The sequence below is a fragment of the Rhincodon typus genome, chromosome 38 (assembly GCF_021869965.1).
Source record: "Rhincodon typus isolate 14 chromosome 38, sRhiTyp1.1, whole genome shotgun sequence".
Classification (NCBI taxonomy): domain Eukaryota; kingdom Metazoa; phylum Chordata; class Chondrichthyes; order Orectolobiformes; family Rhincodontidae; genus Rhincodon; species Rhincodon typus.
In genome coordinates, this window is record NC_063369.1 from 10,403,566 (window position 1) to 10,429,763 (window position 26,198).

A 26,198-nucleotide genomic window follows, 5' to 3' on the forward strand; every position below is an offset into this window, starting at 1 on the left:
TCTTCAGAAGGGTCCAGACCCGAAATGTCAGCTTTCCTGCTCCTCTGATGCTGCCTGGCCTGCTGTGTTCATCCAGCTCTACACCTTGTTATCTCAGACTCCAGTATCGGCAGTTCCTACTATCTCTGAGGTACATGGGAAGCATGATTTGAAAATATCTAAAGGATGAAGTAAGATACTGCTGACGTCAAGATACAGGTCACATCAGGCTTCTCATTCAATTCTGGCTGTGGCTCAGATTCCTATAACATTCCACCCATGTAGGTGTCATTTTGTTAAACCTATGTTGTACTCCCTTCCAGGCCAATTTATTATTCGTACGGTGACCTATAAACAGCTCAAAATAACTACCAGGTGTGATTTAAGCAGGGCTTTGTCTAGTTTTTATGTTGTTCACCATAGGATAAATGGAGCCATGCGAATGCATGTATTTCTTCAATTTCCTAATCAGCTTGCAGATTTAACCAAAGCAATTGCACAACGTACAATTCAGTGCAGGAGATGAATAATAAAACGGTTTTGAAGTGCAGGAGGTCATTCAGCCCATTGTGCTCGTACCTGTTCCCTGCAATACCAATTTAGTGAGTTGCATTTATGGTCTGCCCTTTTAGCTGTCACTCTGCAATTCACCCCACCCCACTGCCACATCCTTTTACAGAGTCATAGAGGTATTCAGCGCGGAAACAGGCTATTTGGTTCAGCTCGTCCTCGCCGACCAAATATCCTAAATAGGTCTAGTCCCATTTGCCAGCATTTGGCCCTTATCCCTCTAAACCCTTCCTATTCATGTACCCATCCAGATACCTTTTTAAATGTTGTATGGAGAGATTGGAGGGCTTATCTGATTTCCTTTTGAAATTTCTTCCCAGTTGGATGAATTTCGGTCTTTCTTGGCAGAATCAGAGCCTCCGAGCTGTGAATCGTGTGGTACAGCCCCATCCATTCCCCTTTGTGGCTGGGTTTCATTGTTTCTGCTTACCTGTTGTACCTGTTACCTGTAGCGCGCCTGCTCCCTGTTCAGGTACTGCCTGCGGCTGCGTGGGTGCCTCCGTGTTTACCCGCGCCGAGCCTATCAGCGGGCGTCTTACACAGCAGTGCGGCGGGTGTCTGGGCTGATTGGCTGGTCCTTCCAGCCAATGGCGGCGGCCGTTGCGGCGCCGCACGGTGATCGCGGACGGGGAACGGAAGATGGGCGGCGTGAGGTTGGAGATATTCCGGGTAAATAAAACCACGGGGACGGGGGAACCATAATGTTATTATTCAATATGTGAAGCAGCAGCAGTAGCTGTCATCGAGGGAGGAGGAGCCTCAGGACGAGGACGGTAATATTATGAAAATGGCAGGAGGCCAAACAAATGTCACTAAAACTGTTCCTGGGGCAGCAAAGAAAATCCTAGGCCATGGAAGAGGGAAGGCATTCGGACACGCTCACAGGCACACCAGTAAAACTAAATTCTCTCTGTGGAGAGAACACACTTCTTCAGAACTAAAAGCAAACACTGCTGGAGATCACAGCGGGTCAGGCAGCATCCATAGACAGAAATAACACAGTATGGAGCTGGAGGAACACAGCAGGCTCCAGCTCCACACTGTGTTATCTCAGACTCCAGCATCGGCAGTTCTTACGATCTCCATAGACAGAAAGCAAGCTAACACTCCTCCAGTGCCACAACTATGCCACCCGAAGGCTGGAGGAACAGCATCTCATATTCCTCTTGGGAACCCTGCAGCCCAATGGTCTCAATGTGGACTTCACAAGCTTCAAAATCTCCCCACCCCCGACCTCAGCCCCCTTGACCCGTCTGTCTTCCTGACCCTCCCTCCCAACCAACGCCCATCCCAACTCCCTACCTACACTCACCTTTACTGGCTCCATCCCCGCCTCCTTGACCTGTCCGTCTTCTCTCCACCTATCTGCTTCTCTCTCCTCCTTCCATCATCGTCTCCCCTTCTCTGTCTATTTATTTCAGAGTCCCAGTCCCCTTCCCCTCTCCCATTTCTGAAGAAGGGTCCAGACCCGAAACGCCAGCTTTCCTGCTCCTCTGATGCTGCCTGGCCTGCTGTGTTCATCCAGCTCTACACCTTGTTATCTCAGACTCCAGCATTGGCAGTTCCTACTATCTTATTTCGAATCTAGATGACTCTTCATCAGAGCTGACATGAAGTGTGGAGGGGGACAGCATTTATGCTATAGTGGAGGGCAGAGTGGGTTGTTGGAGGGCTGGGGGAGAAAGGATGTCGATAGTTCAGATTAAGTGAGAGGAATGTGAGAATGACAAAACAATGTTGTGTCTAACTGCCAGATTGGAAAGAGCAGACAGTCCCACTGGGGTAGATGGGGGGGTGGGGTGGGGTGGGCTGATGTTGGTGGGGGCTAGTGGGTGGGGTAGTGGGTGGGGCGCAATACAACAAGCAAAGCTAAAAGAAAGGGAAAGAATGGGTTCACAATTTGAAAGTGTTGAACTCAATATTGAGCCCAGAAGACTGTAAAGTGCCTAGTCTGAAGATGAGATGTTGCTCCTCCAGTTTGCACTGTGATGCGCTGGAGCATTCAGCATGCTGAGGACGGACAAGTATGCATGCGAGCAAGATACTGTATTAAAACTAAATAGCCCAATGGCAGCTAGGTGAAGGTGGTATTTATGCTGATGATGGATTTGATTTATTATGGTCACATGTATCTAGGTACAGTGAAAGGTTTTGTTTTGTGTGCAGTACATAACATACAAAGATCATGGGTGATTGGACAGAATGAGGAATACAAAGTTACATCTGCAAAGAAGGTATGCAAAAAGCAGGATCAACATTAGATTTGAAATTTAAGAGGTCCATTCAGAAGTCTAATAATAGCAGGGAAGAAGTTGTCTTTGAACCTGTTGGTATGTGTGTTTAAGCTTTTGTATCTTCTGCCCAACAGAAGAGATTGAAGGAGATTATAACTGGTTTGGGAGGAGTCTTTGATGTTGGCTGCCTTTCCGAGGCAGTGAAAAATGTAGATGGAGTCGATGGGTGGAAAGTTGGCTTGCTGGACTGGGCTGTGTGCACAACTCTGTAGAGTCATAGAGTAATACAGCATGGAAACAGGCTCTTCATCCCAAACTGGTCTATGCAGATCATGGTGCCCACTCAGCTAGTTCCAATTGTTCATGTTTGGTCCATATCCCTCTAAACCCTTTCCATCCATGTACCTATTCAAATTTTTTTAAAATGTTGCTATTGTATGTGCCTCAACCACTTTCTCTGGCAGCCCATTTCATATATGCACCACTCTCTGTGTGAAGAAGTTGCCCGTCAGGTCCTTCTTAAATCTTTCCCCTCTCACCATAAACCTATGCCCTCTACTTTTCAATTCCCCATCCCTGGAAAAAAAGCCTATATGCATTCATCCTATTCATGACCCGCATGATTTTATACACGTCATTAAGGTCACCCCTCATTGTCCTACATTCCAAAGAATAAAGTCCTATCCTGGCCAACCTCTCCCCATAACTCAGGCCTACTAGTCCTGGCAACATCCAGTTGCACACTTTCTAGTTTAACAACGTCTTTCCTATTACAGGGTGACCAAAACTGTACACAATACTCCAAATGTAGCCTCACCAACATGTTATACAACTGTAACATAACGTCCCAACTGCTATAATCAATGCCTGGACCAATAAAGGCCAGCATACTAAATGCCTTCTTCATCACCCTGTCTGCCTGTGCTGCCGCTTTCAACAAGCTATTTATTTGTACTCCTAGGTCCCTCTGTTCCACAACACTCCTCAGGACCTTACCACTTACTGTATAAGTCCTACCTTGGTTGGACTTTCCAAAGAGCAAGACCTCATACTTACCTGTATTGAATTGCATTTGCCAATCCTCAGCCCACTTCCCCATCTGATCAAGATCCCTCTATAATTTTCGATAACCTTCCTTGCTGTGAACGATACCTCCTAATTTTGTATCATCCGCAAACTTACTAATCATGCCTTGTACATTCACATCCGGATCATTTATGTAAATAACAAATAGATGGGATGGGGGAGATAAGCACCACCTTTTCCTAGCTGCTATCAGTTCTGAAGAAGTGTCCCTGGACTTGAAACATCTTTCTCACAGATGCTGCTGAGTTTCTCCGGTGATTTCTATGCTTATTAGTTCCGGCATCCACAGTTCCTTGCTTTAAATTAGATTCTGTTTCTGGCTTCCAAAAGACTTCAGCGCAGCTGTAGTGTTTCTTGTGTAGGCTGCTGCTGCAAAAATACTCAGCAGAATCTTTGTGTGTGTGCATGTGTGTGTTTGTTTGAGCAAGACAGAAAATGCAAAGTTAATCTTAGGTTTATATAGGTTGATGATCTCATTATAGTAGGCTATCTCTTGGGAAGGGTCACCGGACCCAAAACGTTAACTCTGATTTCTCTTCAGCAGATGCTGGCAGACCTGCTGAGCTATTCCAGCAGTCTCTATTGTTGCTTCTGATTTACAGCATCCGCAATTCTTTTGGTTTTTATTTAGAAGGTTATGCTGACTGAGTGGGAGGAGGTACATTTGGAGCGTAAAATATGTTGGGTTCAATGGCCTGATTCAATGCTGAATGTTCTATTTCAAGAAATGATGTATAATTCACTGTAATGAAATCCAATGTTCTTTTCAATCCTCATCTATTGATTGCAAATTGTTCACATTTGTCTTTTGATGGCTGCTTAGACATAACTGTTTACAAAACATTAATTTCAGAGGGATGAAAAAATGTGACTTAGAGCAGGAAAAAGAATGTTTTTCATATTGCTTGACGGCTAATGGCCTGCTGTAATCATAGGAGTTGAATAGTTTGATTCTGTAACATACCAACAAGTAATGATGTAGTATTTAAGAGAAAAGCTTCTTTTGGTGAACTTCTGCCCCGTGTTTTCCTACAATAAATTCCATTGGTTTTTCCATTGGTTTTTTTCTCCATCTTTGTCTTTCCTGTTTTTTTTAAATCATTTCTCTTCCATGTTATTTCCCATTTGCTGCTGTCAAATGATTGTGTCCAATTATTTTCACATCTCAAACATGCAGCCCCTGCTTGAGGTGCATTCAATCATGTTGGGATAAACACCTGTTAGTCGCTGATAAAAGGATTGTTTTAGCAATTGCTAGTGACTGACATTGTCTAGCCAGACCTTTTGCAATTCTTACTTTTTCACTTGTTTTGTGATGGGCTCTTGTATGGAAATTATCTGTAACTTTCTTAGCTTAGAACATGAAAATTCAGATTCTTGGTTTTCTTTCCTATTGATACTTTATGACTCAGCTATCTCTTTCGTTCTCCCTCCCTAGGGGGGAATCAATCTTACAATCTTCCCCTCCCATACACAACCTACAACAACAGTGGACACGTACCAATGCATTTAAATCTTCCAGTTGTCACAGATGTTGTGATCATGATCATTAGTGTTAAGTGCACATTGTATGGAAATAAATGATCTTGGTGTACAGGACACAATTTCAAAACTCGTGGGTGTTACAAAACTTGGAGCATTTTAAACTGTGAGAAGGATTCCACAGAACTTCAAAAGGACATAGGTTGGTGGAGTGAGTGGTAGGTGACACATGAAGTTCAATGCAGAGAAATGTGAGGTGATTTTGATAGGAAAGACATGAAGGACCAATACAAAATAAAGGGTATAAATCTAAAGGAGCAGAGGGACCTGGGTGGATATGTGCATAAGTCACTAAAGGTGGCCAGACAGGTTGTACCAGCAGTTAATAAGGTATAGTATCCTTGGCTTTATTTAGAGTGGCATAAAGTGCAGCAACAAGGAGGTTACGTTTAACTTGTGCAAGAAACTAATTTGGTCTCAGCTGGAGTATTGCATCCAATCAGCACTGCTGCACTTTGGGAAGGATGTGAAGGTACTGGGAGAGTGTAGAAATGGTTTGAGAATTGTTCATGGGATAAGGAATTTCAGTTATGAAGATAGGTTGGAGAAGTTGGCTGTTTCCCCCGCAAGAGAAGGCGAAGAAGAGATCTGATTGAAGCGTTCAAATTATGAGGGGTCTGAACAGAGTCAATAGGGAGAAACTGTTCCCACTTGTGAAATAATTGAGAATGACAGCAAACATATGTAAAATAATTAGTACAAGAAGCAAAAACTGATGTGATTTTTATGCATTGTGCGGTTAGGATTGAGAGGCATTGTCTGGCAGTGTGGTAGAAGCAAGTTCAATTCAATATTCAAAAGGAAATTAGACAGTTACTTGAAATTAAACAATGTGCAGGGTACGGGGAAAAGGCAGGAGAACAACACTAAGCAAGACAGTTGGTACAGACAATAAACTGAATGAAATTCTTCTGTGTTTTAACAATTTTAAGAGTTGCTGAAAACTTTTAAAAAATTACAGTTAATTTGTATACAAGAGTTGTGCATTCTCAGTGATGGAGAGCTCTGATCTCCTCTTGACATCCCATGTTTTGCCATAACTGAATCCTCGACTAACAGCATTCTGGGGGTTGCCATTGCCCAGAAACATTGCCAGCCATATAAATACTGTGTCAACAGAGAGAGCTAGGAGTTTAGTTGCATAGTTCCTTGAAAGTTGTCTCACAGGTAGACAGGGGCTAAAGAAGGTGTTTGGCATGCTAGTGTTTATTGCTGACACCATTGAGTATAGGAGTTGGGATATGTTGCAATTGTATAGGACATTGGTAAGGCCACTTTTTTGGATTACTACCTACAGTTCTGGTCGCCCTGCTATAGCAAGGGTATTATTAAATTGGAGAGGGTGCAGAAAAGATTTACAAGATGTTACCGGGACTGGAAGGTTTGAGTAATATGGAGAAGCTGGATCAGCTGGGACTTCTTTCATTGGAGCATGGGGGTTGTGGGATGACCTTATCGAGGCTTATAAAATCATAAAAATCATAGGTAAGGTGAGTAGCAAAGGTCTTTTCTCTGTGGCAGGGGAGTTCACAACTTCAGGGAATCATTTTAAGGTGAAAGGAGAAAGATTTAAAAGGGACCTGAGGGACATCTTTTTCACACAGGGTGGTTCGTATGTGGAATGAACTGCCAGAGGAAGTGATAGGTGCAGGTACAGTTACACATTAAAAAGACATTTAGACGGGTACATGAATTGGAAAGGGTTAGAGTAATATTGGCCAAGTGCAGGCAAATGGAACTAGTTTAGTTTGGGAAACTTGATTGATTTATTGTTGTCACATACTGAGATGCAGTGAAAAGTGTTGTTTTGCATGCCAAACAGGAAGATCATATCATACAAAGTGCATCAGAGTAGCCGAACAGAGTGTAGTGTTACAGCTGCAGAGAAGATACAGAGAGAGAGATCAGAATTAGCATTTGAGAGGTCTGTTCAAAAGTCTGATAACAGCAGGGAAAAAGTTGTTTTTGAATCTATTCGTATGTGTATCCAAACTTTTATATCTTCTGCCTGACAGAAAAGGGTGGATGAGAGTATAACTGGGATGGGAAGGTCTTTGATTATGTTGGTTGCTATCCCGAGGCAGTGGGAAGTGTAGATAGAGTCAATAGATGGAAGGCTAGTTTGCGTGATGGACTGGGCTATGTTCATGACTCTCTGTAGTTTCTCACAGTCATGGGAAGAGCAGTTGCCATACTACACTGTGATACATCCAGATAGGATGCTTTCTATGGTCGGCATGGACAAGTTTCTATGCTGTATGAATCTATGGCTCTAAAAACAAGTCAGATTCTGGGAATTCTGCTGAGAGTAACTCAACTAAATTCTCAAAGACTATGCACCATCTACGAGGTACAAATCAGGAGTGAACGAGATTTTTCATAAGATTTTTTTTATAAGTGTGAGGTCATCCAGTTTGGTAGGAATAACAGGAAAATGAACTATGTTTTAAATGGTAAAAAATTGCAGCACACTGCTGTGCAGAGGGACTTGGGTGTCCTTGTGCATGAATCACTAAAAGTAGGATTTCAGGTGCAGCAGGTAATTAAAAAGGCAAATGGAATTTTGTCTGCCATTGCTAGAGGGATGGAGTTTAAAAACAGGGAGGCTATGCTGCAGCTGTATAGGGTCCTGGTGAGGCCACACCTGCAGTACTGTGTGCAGTTTTGGTCTCCTTACTTGAGAAGAGATATACTAACACTGGAGGGGGTGCAGAGGAGAATCACTGGGTTGATTCCAGAGTTAAGAGGGTTGGATTATGAGGAGAGACTGAGTAGACTGGGATTATACTCATTGGAATTCAGAAGAATGAGGGAAGATCTTCTAGAAACATATAAGAAAATGAAGGGAATAGATAAGGTGGAGGCAGGGAGGTTGTTTTCGTTAGCAGGTGAAACTAGGACTAGAGGGCATCGCCTCAAACTAAAGGGAAGCAGATGTAGGACTGAGGTCAGGAGGAACTTCTTCACCCAAAGGGTTGGGAATCTGTGGAATTCCCTGCCCATTGAAGCGGTTGAAGCTACCTCGCTGAATGTTTTTAAGGCAAGGCTAGATAAATTTTTGAACAGTAAAGGAATTAAGGGTTATGGTGAGTGGGCGGGTAAGCGGAGCTGAGTTTCAAAAAGATCAGCCATGATCTTATTAAATGGCGGGGCAGGCTCGAGGGGCCAGATGGCCTACTCCTGCTCCTAGTTCTTATGTTCTCCACACACCTGGATGAGTGCAGCTCCAACAACACTCAAAGCTTGACACAATCCAGGATAAAGTAGCTTGTTTGATTGACACCCCATTTAACACCTTAACGTTTACTTCCTTCACAACCAATGCACAGTTGTATCAGTGTTATGGAACACCCTCCCTAACAGCTCTGTGGATGTACCTACACAATATGGACTGCAGTGGTTCAGGAAGGCAGCTCATCATCATCCTCACAAAGGCAGATAGGGAAGGGACATAATCTAAGCTGACGTTCCATTATCAAGGAAGTAATATATTGTTGGAATTCTTCTTTGGATGTGACAACAATCCACAGCTAGTGGAGGTGATGTTGAATAACCTACATCGTTGTTCAATTTCCAGGCTAACATTGTCCAAATATAAAATGGACCTTCCTCTCTGTTGATGTAAGATATTGCTAATATAAATTAGCTATATGTTCTGTTTATATGTAAGCCACTGCATTCAAGATAGCTTATACTTAAGTCAATTTACTGATAATGTTATATAAATGCATTCTTGAATACTTATTCACCAATGTGACACTTGAATACACTGTGAGACCTGAATGATTGTAAAATTCGAGGTAATTGTGTGGATACAAAGCAGTCAAGATGTTTAATTGAATTTGTGCATCAGGCTGTTTATAATTTTAACTGTTTGTTTTTCATCAGATGTGCCTTTACCTGTCATTCCCAGTGACAGTGTTTTGGATCTCCAATCAAGCAGAGTACTTTGAGGAATATGTGATCAAAAGAAAGGTCAGTGAGTGATAGGCTGCAATTTGCAGTTGTTCAAAAGGTTACATTGAAGTGTGTACTACTATTCATTAGCATGAAATGTTGAGGTTCAGAAAGCTAAGTCGAACGTACATTTTGTGTCAATAACCCCCCCCTCACGCAAGCAATCAAAGGTAGAGTTGTCCATGAGCTCTTACACATCCTGGTGGTCAGGGACATTGGATAAAAGAAGAAATTTCAGTGTCTGGGATTTAAGTCCGATCTTCTACAAGTTGATGGTGGCACAAGCATAAGTTCACTCATTTTCACTTCTACTTGTGATTCTCCCCACCTCTCCAGTCCAGCTGTTTGTTGGGCTTCATAAAATAATGAGAAGTTCATTTCTTGTGAGGGTTTTTTTTCCCCATCACTTTGTATGGTGCCCTCTGTACTGTTGAATGCATTTCACTTTGTATTTTTCAGAGAGAGATCTATCCACCAGAAGAGAAGATGCGTGTAAGTACTTGAACTCATGAACCTTACTTTTTAACTCTTTCTCTTATTACTTTGTACCTAAGTTTTTTTGTACCTAAGATGGCACCATGTGTGGCAACATTATATACTTTTCACTGTACTCCTGTACTTGAGTACACGTGACAATAAAATCTAAATCTAAATCGTGCAGTCACCTGGCTAAAAATGAAGAGTTTCAGTTTGCTTTTCTCATAAAGCACTTCGTATATCTAAGGGAATTGAGGGATATGAGGAAAAAACAGGAAGCTAGATTGAAGTAGACGATCTGCCATGATCATACTGAATAGCAGCAGACTTGAAGGGCTGAATGGCCCATTCCAGCTCCAACCTTTCTTAAGTTTCAATGACCGAAAATTAATTTTACAACAGTGCCTTATAGCAAGATAGATTTTTTAAAAACAAATCTTCCATAAAGGAACATTCTACAAGCTGCAAAAGTAATTTCCTGTTTAATGTCTCAATGCAATCATTTATTTCCATTATCACTGGAGAAGGGGCAGCAACTATCATATCTAGATTGATATTGTTGACCTTTTGTAAATAGATTCCTGCTTGCAGAGATATGTGTTATTGCTTTGAGATATGTAGTGATCTTAAATACTTCAACCAATTCTTGCAACACAGTACCATAAGGGTAGTTTTTAAAAATATTTTAAAGAAAACATGCACCTTTGAACTATTGATCAGCTTCAAGAATTGATTTTGATGCTTTTTTTTAATGATTGCAGCGGAAAGAGCTGGAAGACTTCAAGGAACGAATGAGGGAAAAACGGGAACAAAAACTACTGCGTACACTAGAAACCCAAAAAACACAAGAACAGTAAAGCAGAGTCAATATTGCACAAGCTGCCTCCAACTTTCACCAGATCTTCATGTAATTCAAGTGTTGGAATTTTGCACGACTGTTTGTTTTTCTCTTCTCTGTGAATCTTTATCAGCTGTTGATTATTACATAAAAGCCAATCTGTATGCAAATCTTAAGTTATTTTTTACAAAATAAAAATAGTACATAGCTATAACTGCGACAGAAGAAAATTTGTTCGCTGAATCTTTGCACATAATTTGCGCGTCATAAAGCTGTTTTGGTTTTGACCACTGCATCTCTTTGAAGTTTGCATCAATATATTAGACTCAGCGGTATGCGGACTAAAGTAACTGTACTGTTATGAATTGAGCAATTTGCTTGTGGTAATCAGACATTATTTGGGCTGGAGAAGCATAATTCGATTGGCAGTCATCCTTAGTTAGTCCAGCATCCTTTGCAGAGCTCTGCCTCTAGTGGTTGTCTGTATTTGTCTGCTTTAATAGCTTAATATTGATCCACCATTTACGTGGTGCTTCAATGATCCCAAGTCAAGGCTATTGCTTTCTATCCCATATACTTCACATAGCCCAGAATTGCTTTGTGTCAATGAGAGCAATAAACCTCGTAGCATTTGCTAGTAGCTGTTGTGTCTTTTTGTTATATCTGTATAATTGTGACAGAGTTTCTGAAATTGGAAAACTAATGTTTTCTGAATATGGACAGATATGGTGGCTCTTTTTCAAGGGTAGCCCACCGCAGGCTGTCACATATGCAGTCTGTCATTGATTCATAACGATTGGGAGTACCTTTATTGCTGGGGTCCAAAGAAAACATTTTAAAATTGAGAAGTTCTTTTTTATATGCACACACAATTCCAGAAAATCATTCAACAATTTTAAACTATGGGTGAACAATGACTAGTAAATTATTTTAGAACTATTTCATAGGTAGATAGGGACGGGAAGAGGAAGCAACTGTGGTGTATATAATGACAAGTGCATTTTGTTAATGCAGTGAATCGTCAACCAGGGAACGTAAACATCTGATTCAGGGAAATAAAAGGGAAATCTATCATTCAAGTGTGTACAATAGTTACTATTAATTTCGCTTGCACTCTGAACTGGAAGCTAGGTTATAATAAATTATGATGACAAAGAAGCAATAAAACATTTCAGTTTTACTAAAGATTTTTAACATTTGTGGAGGTGTAATTACTGTTTCTATCTTTTTGTTAAAGGTCTGATTGACACTTAATTAAATAGCACAAGACAACGTTACATTCATTCCAATTTCTATCATTGTGTAGGTGGCTAGAATATCAGATTAATCACTATTGCTTCTGCTGAGCAGTGCTTTCCTCGGTCTGGTAAGTGCCCTTTTTAATGGTACGCTTAATCAAGAGGAATTGACGTTTTGTACCAGTGACGTATTTAAAACAGTAAAGAAAATATTGCATTAGTGGTCAGTATCAGCCTCTGCAAAAGGCTCAGGAAATATTTCCCTGCTGTGGAAATGGACTGAACTATTAATTTAACAGCTGATGTTTGGTGCAAGAGATAACACAGTGTGGAGCTGGAGGAACACAGCAGGCCAGGCAGCATCAGAGGAGCAGAAAGTTGACGTTTTGGATCGGGACCCTTCTTCAGACCCAAAACGGCAACTTTCCTGAACCTCTGATGCTGCCTAGCCTGCTGTGTTCCTTCAGCTTCACACTGTGTTGTCTCTGACTCCAGCATCTGCAGTTCTTACTATCTCTGATGTTTGGTGCAATAGCTTTTGCATTGATTGATAGGTTAAGCTGCACGTGTATTAATGTGATATTTACAATTGATAGTGCCTTACCACACCTCTGTGTAGGGAGAATCTGAATATACTGGTTGATGGGGGATTTCATCAAGAAAGGGGCCCATTTTTAAGGTGACAGGAGAGAGATTTAGAAAAGACATGAGGGGCAAATTTTTTACACGGGGTAGTTAGTGTGTGGAATGAACTTCCTGAGGAAGTGGTGGATGTGGGTACAATTATAATGTTTAAAAGACATTTGGATAAGTACATTAATAGGAAAGATTTGGAGGGATATGGGCCAGGAGCAGGCACATGGGACTAGTTCAGTTTTGGTTTATGTTCGACATGGACTTGTTGGACCAAAAGGTCTGTTTCCCTGCTGTATAACTATAAGTCCCCTTTCACCTCAGATTCAGACATTGCAAGTGATCACAATCATAACTATATTGTGGAAAACATTTGTTAAAGTTGTGGGTACAGATATAATGTGCTGCTAAATCAATTATACCTAGATTATTGTAATTCTTGATGCTACTGACAGTATGCCAACAACCTGTCAGGGCCTTTGTGATATGAAGACCAGCGTTAAAAAGTTGAGGATTTGCAATAAGATTGACCAAACTGTAAGCATCAGGTCCAGAGATAGAGTAAAGCAGTGCTTCAGAAAAAAAAATCCAAAACTGATAGCCATCTGGTTTTAGATATGTGTATCGTTTAATTTCTTCACCAAACCCATACAAATTATTTTGAGACTGCATCTTTAAACCACTTTTCTTTTTAAAATGAGGGGATATAGAATTGAAAGCCTGGAAGACCGATGCAACTGTGATTCTGTGATGGGCAGGATTCCAGCCCCTTCAGCTCTTTTTGAGCACAGGGAAATGAACTTTCTGAGAGCCAGCACAGGTGCAGTAGGCCGAAGGGTTTCCAATGCCATACAATTCTATGATTTCATAAAAGGTAAAAAGAGTTAAAGGGGCAATAGTTTCTTTTCAAAAGGGAAATTGGATAAAACTTGTTGTTCAACGTCAAGGACCTACAAATAAAATTGCACTCTCAAATCACAGATTTTGTTGGTTGGCTAATTACTCCGGAAAAAATAGAGGTTGTCTTTGATTGCTCACCGAAAAGAATGCTACTCCACCAGGAGAGAGAATTAAGGGTTGAAGTATGATTGTGATGCCAGTCTTGGCCTTTAAAACATTGTGGATTGCAGGGGAGGGATGGACAGGAGATAAATCAGAATAAAAGTGTTTGCATTTGTAAAGAGCCTTTCAAATTCCAAGGAGTACCTTACAGTCAACAGATGACATTCGATATGTACTCACTGTTGTCTGAAAATAAAGAAATAGAGCTATTGAAAAAAAATTGTTGCAAAAGGTATGGCATGGTGGCTCAGTCCCTGCCTCACAGCGCCAGGGACCTAGGTTCAATTCCACCTTCAGGCGACTGTCTGTGTGGAGTTTACACATTTTCCCCATTTCTGCATGGGTTTCCTCCGGGTGCTCCTGTTTCCTCCATAGTCAAAAGATGTGCAGGCTAGGTGGATTGGCCGTGCTAAATTTCCCGTAGTGTTCAGGGGTGTGTAGATTAGGTGGATTATAGGAGGAGGTTTCTGGGTGGGATGCTCTGAGGGTTGGTGTGGACTTGTTGGGCCAAAGGGCCTGTTTCCACACTGTAGGGATTCTATGATAAATACTTCAGAAGATCCCAAACCACTGTACAGCCAATTAAGTGCTTCTGAAGTATGGTCACTATCACAACTTGGAAATGCGGAAGCCAAAATTATGCTCCACACACAACTTTGAGCTACCTGGCCAAACAGTTGGTTTTTGTGTTGGTTTGTGGATAATGTTGGCCAAAACACGTTGGATAACTCCTCCAGTTTCAAAATATTGCCATGGGGTCTTTAACTCCACTTGTGGGATGTCATGTTGCGGCTGTACAAGACATTGGTGAGGCCACTTTTGGCATACTGCGTACAATTCTGGTCGCTCTTCTTTAGGAAGCTTGTTGTTAATCTTGAGAGGGTGCAGTAAAGGTTTACAAGGATGTTGCAGGGACTGGATGGTTTCAGTTAGAGGGAGAGGCTGAATAGGCTGGGGCTATTTTCCCTGGAGTGTCGGAGGCTGAGGGGGTGACCTTAGATTTATAAAATCATGAGGGGCATGGATAGGGTTAATAGCCGAGGTCTTTTTCCCAGGCTGGAAAAGTCCAAAACTAGAGGGCATAGCTTTAAGGTGAGAGGGGAAAGATTTAAAAAGGACCTGAGAGGTAACATTTTCAGAGGGTGGGGCATGTATGGATTGAGGTGCCAGAGGAAGTGATGGAGGCTGGTACAAAGACAACATTTAAAAGGCATCTGGATGGCTATGTGAATAGGAAGCAATTAGAGGGATATGGGCCAAATGCTGGCAAATGGGACTAGGTCAGATTGGTCTGTCTGGTTAGCGCAGACAAGTTGGATTGAAGAGTCTGTTTCTGTGCTGCATGACTCTATGACTTTATGAAGAAGCAGGATATGCCTCAGTCTCAGGCTTCATCTGAAAGGCCATGCATCCAGAACTGTAGCACTTCCCCACTGCCACACTGTAATCCCATTTTGTATGTTGGACTGGATGACTGCCATACGTTGAATCACAGGAACACATTCTATGTCTGTTAGCTGGGAAGATGTACATTCGCCTCCCTGTAAGGTTCCAGGTTTAAAATGTTCGCAGGTTGCTGAAGATTGAATTGAATAATTGTGTTTTTGCAAAATTATACCTACAAATATAAACACCTAAACAATTATATAAATCTAGGTTTTATTTAATGAATCTTTCAATTAGAATTATCGCCTCGAAACATTCACTTCACTGCCTCAGTGGCAACTTTTAGTTGGTATTTTTAATGATCATTAAATCTAAACAGCAAAAGGTTGAGCAGCATTGGCTTGGGCTGTACAGTGTTACTGTTTACCACATGGTTTGTGGCTGTTAGAGGGTGGATAAAAGAATGGGCAAAACAATTACTGTAAGATCTCAGAGGATACGTCTGGGTGGGGCACACCACAGGAAGCAAAATATGTTGGAAACTTCTTCAGTGTTATAGCTTGAAGTGTTAACATCGAACAGTACAGGCCCACAAATGTTGTGCCAACCTATTATTCTACTCTAAGATCAAACTACCCTGCATACCCTACATTTTACTATCATCCATGTGCCTATCCAAGAGTCGCTTAAACATCCCTAATGTATCTGACTCCACTACCACTGTGGGCAGTGCATTCCACGCACCCACCACTCTCTGTGTAAAGAACCTACCTCTGACACTTCCCCTATACCTTCCCCCAATCACCATAAAATTATGCCCCCTCGTAATAGTCATTTCCGCCCTGAGAAAAAGTCTGTGGCTATCCACTCTTTCTCTGCCTGTCATCATCTTGTACACCTCTGTCAAGTCACCTCTTATCCTTCTTTGCTCCAATGAGCAAAGCCCTAGCTCCCTCAACCTTTCCTCATAAGACCTGCGAATATCTGAGTAATGGTGGCTCTGAAAATATTACAAATCATATCATATTTTCCTCATGACTGTCAATTTCTCTTATTCATTCTTGCTAGGCCAGCATTTATGAACTAGTTGCCCTCAGGAAAGTGGTAACAAGCTGCTGTCTTTAACAGCTGCAGTCCATGGGCGTAGGAACGCCACAGCGTTATTAGGGAGGGCAGTCCAGGAAAGTGACAGTGAAGGAATCACAATGTAATGCCAAGTCAGAATGGTGTGTGCTTAGCGGGGAACTTGTGGGTGATGGTCTGGTGGTAATGCCAGTGGACTAGAAGTCCAGAGACCCCGGCTAATGCTATGAAGTTGTGGGTTTAATTCCCACCAGCACATCACCTGAAGAAAATTAAATTCAATTAATAAATCCAGAATATTGTTGTTTAGCTTCACTAATGGTCCAGGGTTATTAAGGATATTCAAGGCTGAGATAAATAGATTTTGATTTAGTAAAGTATTCAAAAGTAATGGGGAAAAGCAGAAAAGTGGAGTTGAGGATTATCGGAATAGTAATGATCTCATTGAATGGCAGAGCAGACTCAACGGCTAAATGGCCTACTTCTGTTCTGACATCTTATAGTCCTGTTGTAGGTGAAGATATTCCCAGTTATCTGATGTCCTTGTTCTTCCATGTGGTAGAGGTCACAGGTTTGGAAAGTGCGACTGAAGCAACCTGAATGAGTTGCTGCAATGGATCTTCCAGGTGTTATACACTTTAAGGCATTGATGTGGGGAGTCAAGTAACTCAGTATCAGTTCAATCCCTATATGGCGGAGGTGGCTGTTGAGTCACAGAGTTGTCCAGCACAGAAACAGGCCCTTCGGTCCAACTCGTTCATGCCGACCAAGTATCCTAAATTAATCTAGTCCCATTTGCCAGCATTTGGCACACATCCTTCTAAACCCTTCCTATTCATATACCCATCCAGATGCCTTTTCAATTTTGTAATTGTACTCGCCTTCATCACTTCCTCTGGCAGCTAATTCCATAGATGCACCACCCTCTGCATGAAAAAGTTGCCCATTAAGTCCCTTTTAAATCTTTCTCCTCTCACCTTAAACCTATGGCCTGTAGTTTTGGACTCCCCTACCCTGGGAAAAAGAACTTGGCTATTTACCCTATCCATGCCCCTCATGATTTTATAAACCTCTGTAAGGTCACCCCTCAGCCTCTGAGACTACAGGTTAAAATAGGCCCAGCCTACTCAGCTTCTCCCTATAGTTCAAAACCTCCAACCGTGGCAACATCCTTGTAAATCTTTCTGAATCCTTTCAAGTTTCATAACATCCTACCTATAGCAGGGAGACCAGAATTGAACACAGGATTCCAAAAGTAGGCCAACCGTTGTCCTGTACAGCTGTAACATGACCTCCCAACTCCTGTACTCAATCCTCTGACCAATAAAGGCAAGCATACCAAACGTCGTCTTCACTACCCTGTCTACCTGGGACTCTTTTTTCAAGGAACTATTAACCTGCAGTCCAAGGTCTGTTTGTTCAGCATTTAATTTATCAATCTGTGACAGAAGGTCTCAAACACAGGTCCCCAGAACATTACCTGGGTCTCTGGATTAATAGTCTAGCAATAATGCCACTAGGCCATTGCCTCCCTGAATAGTTATTTGATATCTAAGATACTTAAAATATCTGCACTTCTCTAATTCATCTTGTGCAAATTTTAATAGCTGTGCCATTGGGTGGCCAAAATCTCAGGAATTCCTTTCTCAGCTTCTCTACCTTATTTAAATTTGTTAATGGGATGTGAGTGTTGCTGGTTGGGACATGCATTTATTACCTATCCCTAATTGACCCAGAGAAAGTGATGGTGAGCTGATGTCCTTGGGGTGTGGGGACACCCACAGTAAAATGTTCGCAGGTTGCTGAAGATTCAATTGAATAATTGTGTTTTTGGAAAATTATACTGACAAATATAAACACCTAAACAATTATATAAATCTAGGTTTTATTTAATGATTCTTTTAATTAGAATTATTGCCTCACTTTCTCACTTACCGTTTTAAGACACAGGCGGCATGGTGACTCAGTGGTTAGCACAGCTCCCTTACAGTGTTCGGGACCTAGTTCGATTCCACCCTCAGGTGACTATGTGTCTGTGTGGGTTTCCTCTGTGTGCTCCGATTTCCTGCCACAGTCCAAAGATGTGCAGGTTAGGTGGATTGGCCATTCTAAATTGCCCATAGCATCCAGGGATGTGCAGAATAGGTGGATTAGCCATGGGAAATGCAGGGTTACAGGGATGGAGTAGGGTGTTGGGTCTGAGTGGGATGTTCTTCAGATGATTAATGTGACTCGATGGGCCAAAATGGTCTGCTTTCACATTGAAGGGATTCTGTGAAGACACTCCATAAAATGTACATCTTTGACCAAGCCTTGTGATCATCTGCCCTGATATCTCCTTATATGGTTTATATTTCTTTAAAGGAAGGTTGGACCAGTCAGCAGAATTTTGCTCGTCTGATTCCTGGAATGATGAGAATACCGTATGACGAGAGCTTGAAGAAATTGGGCCTGTTTCTCCAGAGTTTCAAAGAATTAAATTTACAAAATTTATAGGGGAGATATTGATTTTCTCTGGCTAACGAGTCTAGAATCAATGGACACATTCTCAGAATAAAGGGCAGGCCACTTAATAAAGATGAGGAAGATATTTTCTCAGTCAGAGGATGGTGAACCTTTAGAATTCTCTCCCGCTGAGGGCTGCAGAACCTCAATCATTTGATAGCAAACCTCCCAGCTCGGCGAACACACCAACATCTACAACCAGCACCCAAGCTACAAATCTTCACTCAAACCATGAATATTCCTGATATTAATGAGATCAAGCATATGGGGATTTTGGGAAAAAATAGAGGAGAGGTAGATGTTCAGCCATAATTTGTTTGAATGTCAGAAAAGCACGCCTAATGGGCTATTCCTGTACTACTACTACTTAAGTTCCTACAATGTCTTTGCTAGATCTCGTTATGTTAATGGTTCTATACAGATACAAATTGTTGTTCTCATGGACAGGAGAAAGGCTCAGTGTAATATTCAGCAAGGGTAATTATTTAAGGTAATTGTAGACTCAAAGATAAGTTGCATAAAGGGATGATAAGACATAACCCGATATGTTCATCTTGACATAGGGGTTATTACAGACTCTCATTAGAGCATCTGGAAAAGAGGTACATGACTCTTGTGAAATCATTTGAGGAAGCTGCTAAGTTGGTGGTTGGCAGTTTAGTTCTGTACTGGAGCTTTTTGTCAAGGTGCCGCACAAATAGCTATTGGCTGTTTATCTTGTATCTTAACACACACTTGTTTTTCTTTGTGGGACTGGATTATCAGGCTGTTTATCAACCTGTAAACTGCATTGTGTTGGCCAAGGAAGGAACTTCTGGCTCAGAGACAGGTCTGCTACCAACTGACCACCTTAATGGCTATTTAATAAGATAGAGTCCTTGGTTGGACCAAATTGGTGGATTTTGTGTTTTATGAAGAATTGGATACATTCTTGGAGGTTCTATTAACCGTACCGACACTGTGTGGCCATTAATTACGTGTGTGTTCTCTTCAGGGGGATAAGGGCTAGGGCCATTGTTCCTCATCACCATCTGTATTCCAGACAAAGGTATTAGACAAATGACTGAAATTCAGAAATGACAAAGAGATTTATGAAGATTAAATAAATTAGGGAAAGTCTTTGACAGATACAGCCACGATGGACCAAATGGTCTCCTATGCTATAACATTTAAGGAAAGTGAAAATCAGTGATTTCTCCAGTTTTGCACAACCTAGCAACAATCACTATCTAAATGCATTGTGAAGACTAGCTATACTGTTAACATTCAATCAAAAACCTTTATCCTTCTGTCTGCAAAATGTGGAAAAAGAATTTCAGCATCAGTACTGCTAAAGCAATATTCAACTTCAAAAAGAATAATAGAGTGCATAATGCATTCCTATGTTTTCGTCATTTTTCAGAAGAAATCTTATTTGTGCAATTACGGGTGACTTTGAAAGTGATATCTGTAGGAAGGTTATTAAAATTTGCAGTGTGAAGTAGCTCGTTCAACATCAGTAGACAATCATTAGTGCAGCGAGCTCTAACACTCATTTTAATTGACTGCAATAATTAAAAGCACTTTCTCACTTAGAAGCATTAACTCTTCCAAGCTCAGTACCCTCGAGAAATACTGCAAACTCTTTGAGTATTGCATTTTCCACATATTTATTAAGTACAGTTTCCATTTATATTGAGTCTTTCATAACCTTGAACTTTATGAAGCTCTTGACAGCAAATGAAACACAGTCATTGTTATCATGTAGATAGGAATGGGTGCAGGCCATTCAATCTCTCAAACCTGTCCAACATGCAGTTAGATCATGGTTGATCTGCATTTTCATCAACCGCCTTGGTTCTGAAACCCTAATTACCTTTGTGTTGCAAAAATCTATTGATCTCACCTGGGACGTTCCCAATTGTTCCCTGACCTCAATAGCTATCGGGGAGAAAGTTTCTGATTTCTGTTCTACAAAGTGGGGACCAAATAGAGCTTTATTATATGTTTATTATGTATAACATCACAGCCACTGTATCAGACAGCTGCTGTTTTATTCATGACCAGTTACTTATTTACCTGCCTTTTCATCGACAGAAATATCGAACTGCTCAGCTTGAATTATTCACCATTTGCACTGGGTACAGATGAGAACAGGCATCAAAGGAAAAGGTCTTTTGTTTTATATCATAGGTGACTTCAAAAATTAATTTAACATTTGGCAGCATCGTGACTCAGTGGTTAGCACTGCTGCCTCACAGCGCCAGGGATCCGGGTTCAATTCCACCCTCGGGCGACTGTCTGTGTGGAGTTTGCACATTTTCCCTTTGTCTGCGTGGGTTTCCTCCGGGTGCTCCTGTTTCCTCCACAGTCAAAGGATGTGCAGACTAGGTGGATTGGCCATACTAAATTGCCCGTAGTGTTCAAGGATGTGTAGATTAGGTGGGTTATAGGAGGATGTTTCTGGGTGGGATGCTCTGATGGTCAATGTGGACTTGTTGGGCCAAAGGGCCTGTTTCCACACTGTAGGGATTCTATGATTCTATGATTTAGAGGAATTAAATAGTTTTTAAATTGATATACAAGAAAGAACAAGTTTTGTTTCAAAGTTAGACCGAGAAAGCCACAAACTAATTTTTCATTTAGGTTACACATTCTTGTGTCAAAAGAATAAATGAAAGCCAAACTTGCATTTATAAAGCGACTTTCCTGATCTAAAGACATACCAAAGTACATAGCAAAGCTGATGAAGTATTTTTGAAATATATTTACTGTTGTAATGTAGAAAATGTAGCAGTTAGTTTGGGCACAGCATGCTCCTAAAAATGGCAAAGTGATCATGACCAGTTTTTTTGATAATATTGATTGAGGGTTAACTATTGACCAAAATATCAGTGAAGACGAGCTTGCTCTTCCTCAACAGTGCAACACTCAGTGTAGCACTGTAGTATTAGCATTGATATTTGTGCTCAAGTCCTGGAGTAGGATTTGAACCCAAATCCTTCTGACTGAAGTGTTAGACAATTAAATATATGGCACGCAAACCTGAAATAGTAGCTTGCTTTGGTCTCTGAGATATATACTATTGCATAAGGATGGTTAATGGGGTGTAGAAGTAAATGTTCATGTCAAATTGAGTATAATATATAATAGTTAATTGTGGACTTGTGGGGAGATGTTGAACAGTATAAGATAATGTTCACGTTAATTTGAGGACCACCATTCTGATGATGTTACACAGACTTTGGGTGGAGGCAGAGAATTCTGTACAAGTACCTGAGGGAGATGATGTATTCTGTACAGCTCCCCAGTGTCCTTAAGCCATAAGATGTAGGAGCAGAAGTAGGCCATTCAGCTGATCAATTCTGCTGTGACATTTAATAAGCTTACCATTGATCAGAATCTGCAACACCACTTTCCTGCATTTTGGCTATAGCCTTTAATTCTGTTACTTGTTCAGATCAGCAAGCTTTGCACAGTCAGGAGGGAGAGATCACATCCAGAGTGAAATACTGTCGGTGTTAGTATATAGTTCAGGAAATTTGGAGGCAATGTGGGAATAGAATGGTAAATTTTGCTTTTCTTTCTCCACTTTAAAAGGTTTAAAATTCAGTAGTCCAGTTAAAAAGTTAGTAAGGTAGCTGACTAAGGGTCAGTTATCAGTCAATCACCTGAAGCCTGAATAGGGCCTCAATAGGAGTTAATTACTATTGAAGTTTAACTAGTCTGAGCAAATTACTGCAGATGCTGGAATCTGTACTGAAAACAAGTGCTGAAGTTCCCAGCGGCTCAGACAGCATCCATGGAGAGAGAGCAAGCTAACGTTTCGAGTCTAGATAACTCCTCATCAGAGCTGAAGTAAAGTGTGGAGGGGGCAACATTTATGCTATAGTCTTTTTTGGGGTAAAGGGGAATGTAGTAGGTGTAGGATGCAGGTGGAGAAAAGATGTTCCCGTGGCCGGTCATTTTAACACAGCGTCTTGCTCACATGCCAACCTGACTGTCCTCGGCATGCTGCAGTGTTCCATTGAATCACAGTGCAAACAACGTATCATCTTCAGACTAGGCACTTTACAGCCTTCTGGACTTAATATTGAGTTCAACACCTTCAAATTGTGAATGAACTCCCATTTCTTCCCTTTCTTTTAGCTTGTTACATTCTGTTATCATCGTCAGAAGTCACACGACACCAGGTTATAGTCCAACAGATTTATTTGAAATCACAAGCTTTCAAAGCATATCCCCTTCATCAGGTGAAGTGAGAGAGAAGCACACAGAATTTCTGGGCAGAGAGTGGAATGTCGAACAATAAGTCTCTGCAGGTGATCAAAAGTGTTAGAAGGTGTGAGTAACGTGTCAACAGCTGAATAACAAGCGAAGGGATGACCTATAATTTAATTAAATGAGACAGAAAGATAATTACAAAATGTTAAGAATAAGGTAGTGCTGAAAACAAACCAAATGACTGGAATAACATGATAGGTATAAGAGTTGCATGCTGAGGGTCTAACCAAAGTAACAAGTAATCCAAAACTGTACAAACCAATTAAGGTAGAGAGATCATAACAATTTATCAAGGAGATGGTGACATAACAGGGCAGTAGGGAAGATTTTACAGGTACAGAACAGTGTGTTGGGGTCATAATGTAGTGTGACATGAACCCAAGATCACGGTAGAGGCTGTCTTCATGGGTATGAAACTTGGCCATCTGTTTCTGCTCGGCGATTTGGTGTTGTTGTGTATCTCAAAGGCTGCCTTGGAGGAAGCTTACCCAAAAATTGGAAGCTGAATTTCCTTGACCGGTGAAGTGTTCCCGAACTGGGAGAGAACATTCCTGTCTGGCTTCCTGGTTCCATACCCATGAAGACGGCCTCAACCATGATCTTGTGTTCACATCGCGCTACTATATCCCCTGTTCAATTTCATGAACCTGATTCTCTGTGGAAGATACTATGTAAATGCAATTCCTTCAATTGAACTTTGGTCTAATGTACTAAAACCAAGACTGGTTCACCTAGCTGATTTCACTCGATCCTTTCAATGGACGTCAGGGAATGCGGACTTAATAATATGTTTCTCTTGAGTTTTAGTTGAAAGCTGGTAATGGAAGTCAGAGAGCACAGTTTTGACAAACTGGAGCATTGAGACCTTGCATTTTCCTTAGCTGAGATCAAAGTGCTAAAATGCCCCTAGTAAATTGTAACTCTGACCAGAAGGCATTCTTTATACCTCACCTGTATGAAATAAATCAGACAAGAGCTAATCTTACATGCAATACAAATCCTGCCAGCAACAAATGGAAATGAGGACAAGTCAAGTTTACACAAGAGAAGAATTAATTTTGCATATTGTATGTGACAAGAATGAAATGACTCCCCTTGAAAGGTTCTCATTGCCTGTTCTGAACACTTAAAAGATGAACAACACACTTGAAAGTTTTTATTCTGATTCCTTAAGGCTGGAAATATTTCCTGATTTTTACGAATGGGGATTTTTTGGCTGAAGGAAAGCATCCAATGTGGAACTTTGTTAGACAGGATCTATACAATTAGCAGTTCGGAACCAGAGCTCTGAATTCTAGTCTTGTCTAGACCACATTTCAAATACTGTGTGCAGGTATGGCCAGAAGGATTTCAGTGCATTAGAGACGGTTCAGAGAACTTAAGGACCATAAGCTATAGGAGCAGAATTTGGCCATTCGGCCCATTGACTCTGCTCCGCATTTGGATCATGGCTCTCAACCCCTATCTCCTACCTTCTCCCCCTAACCCTTGACCCCTTACTAATCAAGAAGCTATCCATTTCTTTGTTAAATACACTAAATAACTTGGCCTCCACAGTCCTCTGCAGCAATGGGTTCCACAGTTTCACCATCCTCTGGCTGAAGAAATTCCTCCCCATCTCAGTTCTAAAGGGTCACTCCTTCACGCTGAGGCTGTGCCCTCGGGTCCTAATCCCTTCTATTGATGGAAACATCTTCTCCACGTTTGGTCTACCCAGGCCTCTCAGTATTCTGTAAGATTCAATCCGATCCCCTCTCATCCTTCTAAACTTCATTGTGTCCTCAACTGCTCCTCATATGACAAAACCTTCATCTTTGGAATCATTCTTGCAAAGGAAGTTTACTGGATTGATAGATGGAATGAGGGGGTTGTCTGATGAGGAAAGGTTTAACTGGTTGAGCTTGCTTCGCTGGACCTTAGAAAATTGAGTGCTGATGTGATTGAAGTGCATAAAACCCTGAAAGACCTTGACAAGGTGTTTCCTGTTGAGTGTGAGTCCATACCTAGGGGGCATTGTTTAAAAATTGACGTTGCCCCTTTTAGGACAGAGATGAGTTTTTTTTCTCTGAGGACTGTGTGTAACTTTGGACCTTTCTGCCTCAGAGGTGAGATGTTTGAGTACTTATAAGTTGGAGGTGGACAGATTCTTGTTAGGCAGGGGAATCAAAGGTTATCGGGGTAGCTGGTAATATGGCATTTAAACAGATGAACTGTGATCTTATTGAATGACAGAGCATGCACAAATATCCTACTTCTCCTAATTCATAGGTTCATACTTCTGGGAGCAGGGCCTTGATATAACCCCGAGTGTATGCTATCAATTTTACAAAAATCGAGTAATAAAGTGTCAATGTTGAGCCTGCATTAATTTGTTAATTGTGGCAGCCTTTGATCTATTTAGTCTCAATTCTTTGCTCTTTCCCTGTATTTTTCACCTAATACACTTTCCAAGTAAACATTTCTATCCCTTTTAAGCATCTCAATTGATTTCGCTTGGACTTCTTTCTTGACCTGTCCATCCAATTTTCTCACAGCCCTTTGGTCCAAAATGTTCACCGGTTTCCTGGAAATAGTCACCAGTGAAATTCTTGTTGAATTTGTTCATGGCCATGGCCAGTGCACCAAGTGCAGGCAAATGGGACTAGATTAATTTAGGATATCAGGTCAACATGGACGAATTGGACCAAAGGGTCTGTTTCCATGCTCAAGAGTTTTGTTCAGGAATTCCTGAAGCTCGACCAATTCAATATCATGGCTGATCTTCTACCTCAAATCCATTTTCCCTCCCTCCCCTCATATCCTTTGATTCCTTTAATGTCCAACAATCTAGCAAACCTCAGTCTTGAATATAGTCAATGACTGAGCACCCACAGCTGTCTGGGATTGAGAATTCCAAAGATCCCACAAGCCTCTGAGTGAAGAAATTTCTCCTTAATTCAGTCCTAAGTGGCTGACCCCTGGCCTTCAGGCCACCAAAGCTCTTGAGTCTTAAGCAAGGGGGAACAGCCACTTACTGTCTAACCTGTCAAGCCCTCTTTCAATGAGATGGTACTGTACAATTTTTAAAATGTAACTAGCAGCCAATGCATGGTTCACATTGCAGCATGTAGCTTGAGTGATTCGTAGCTATCCATTCCTACAGCTATAGTTGCCAAATCTCAGTACCAAATCTGTCTGCTGAGCAATTCTTCAAGCAAACAGAACCTGAGATTAGCACATCTTCTAATTAGCACATCTGCTAATGTGGTATACTGCATCCGCTGTTCCCATTGTGGCCTCCTCGACATCGGGGAAACCAAGCGGAGGCTTGGGGACCGCTTTGCAGAACACCTATGCTCGGTTCGC

At 41.4% G+C, this 26,198-nt stretch overlaps 1 protein-coding gene and 1 long non-coding RNA gene across 3 annotated transcripts in view; one reads left to right on the forward strand and one right to left on the reverse strand.

The window, feature by feature from the left end:
- The window catches only part of LOC125487241, an 84,414-nt gene extending 83,355 nt beyond the window's left edge, over positions 1 to 1,059 (reverse strand). For both annotated transcript variants that reach the window (XR_007265736.1, XR_007265737.1), the window contains exon 1: positions 980 to 1,059. This is a non-coding gene — a long non-coding RNA (uncharacterized LOC125487241). The remainder of the gene's footprint in view (positions 1 to 979) is intronic.
- A 77-nt stretch (positions 1,060 to 1,136) lies between these two features.
- LOC109912240 (protein PET100 homolog, mitochondrial) lies at positions 1,137 to 10,894 on the forward strand. Its single transcript, XM_020511635.2, is given in 5 exon segments — positions 1,137 to 1,184; positions 1,186 to 1,218; positions 9,300 to 9,386; positions 9,828 to 9,860; positions 10,607 to 10,894. Coding segments are annotated over 5 exon segments (297 nt in total). The 3' UTR covers positions 10,703 to 10,894.
- The last annotated feature ends 15,304 nt before the right edge of the window (positions 10,895 to 26,198 follow it).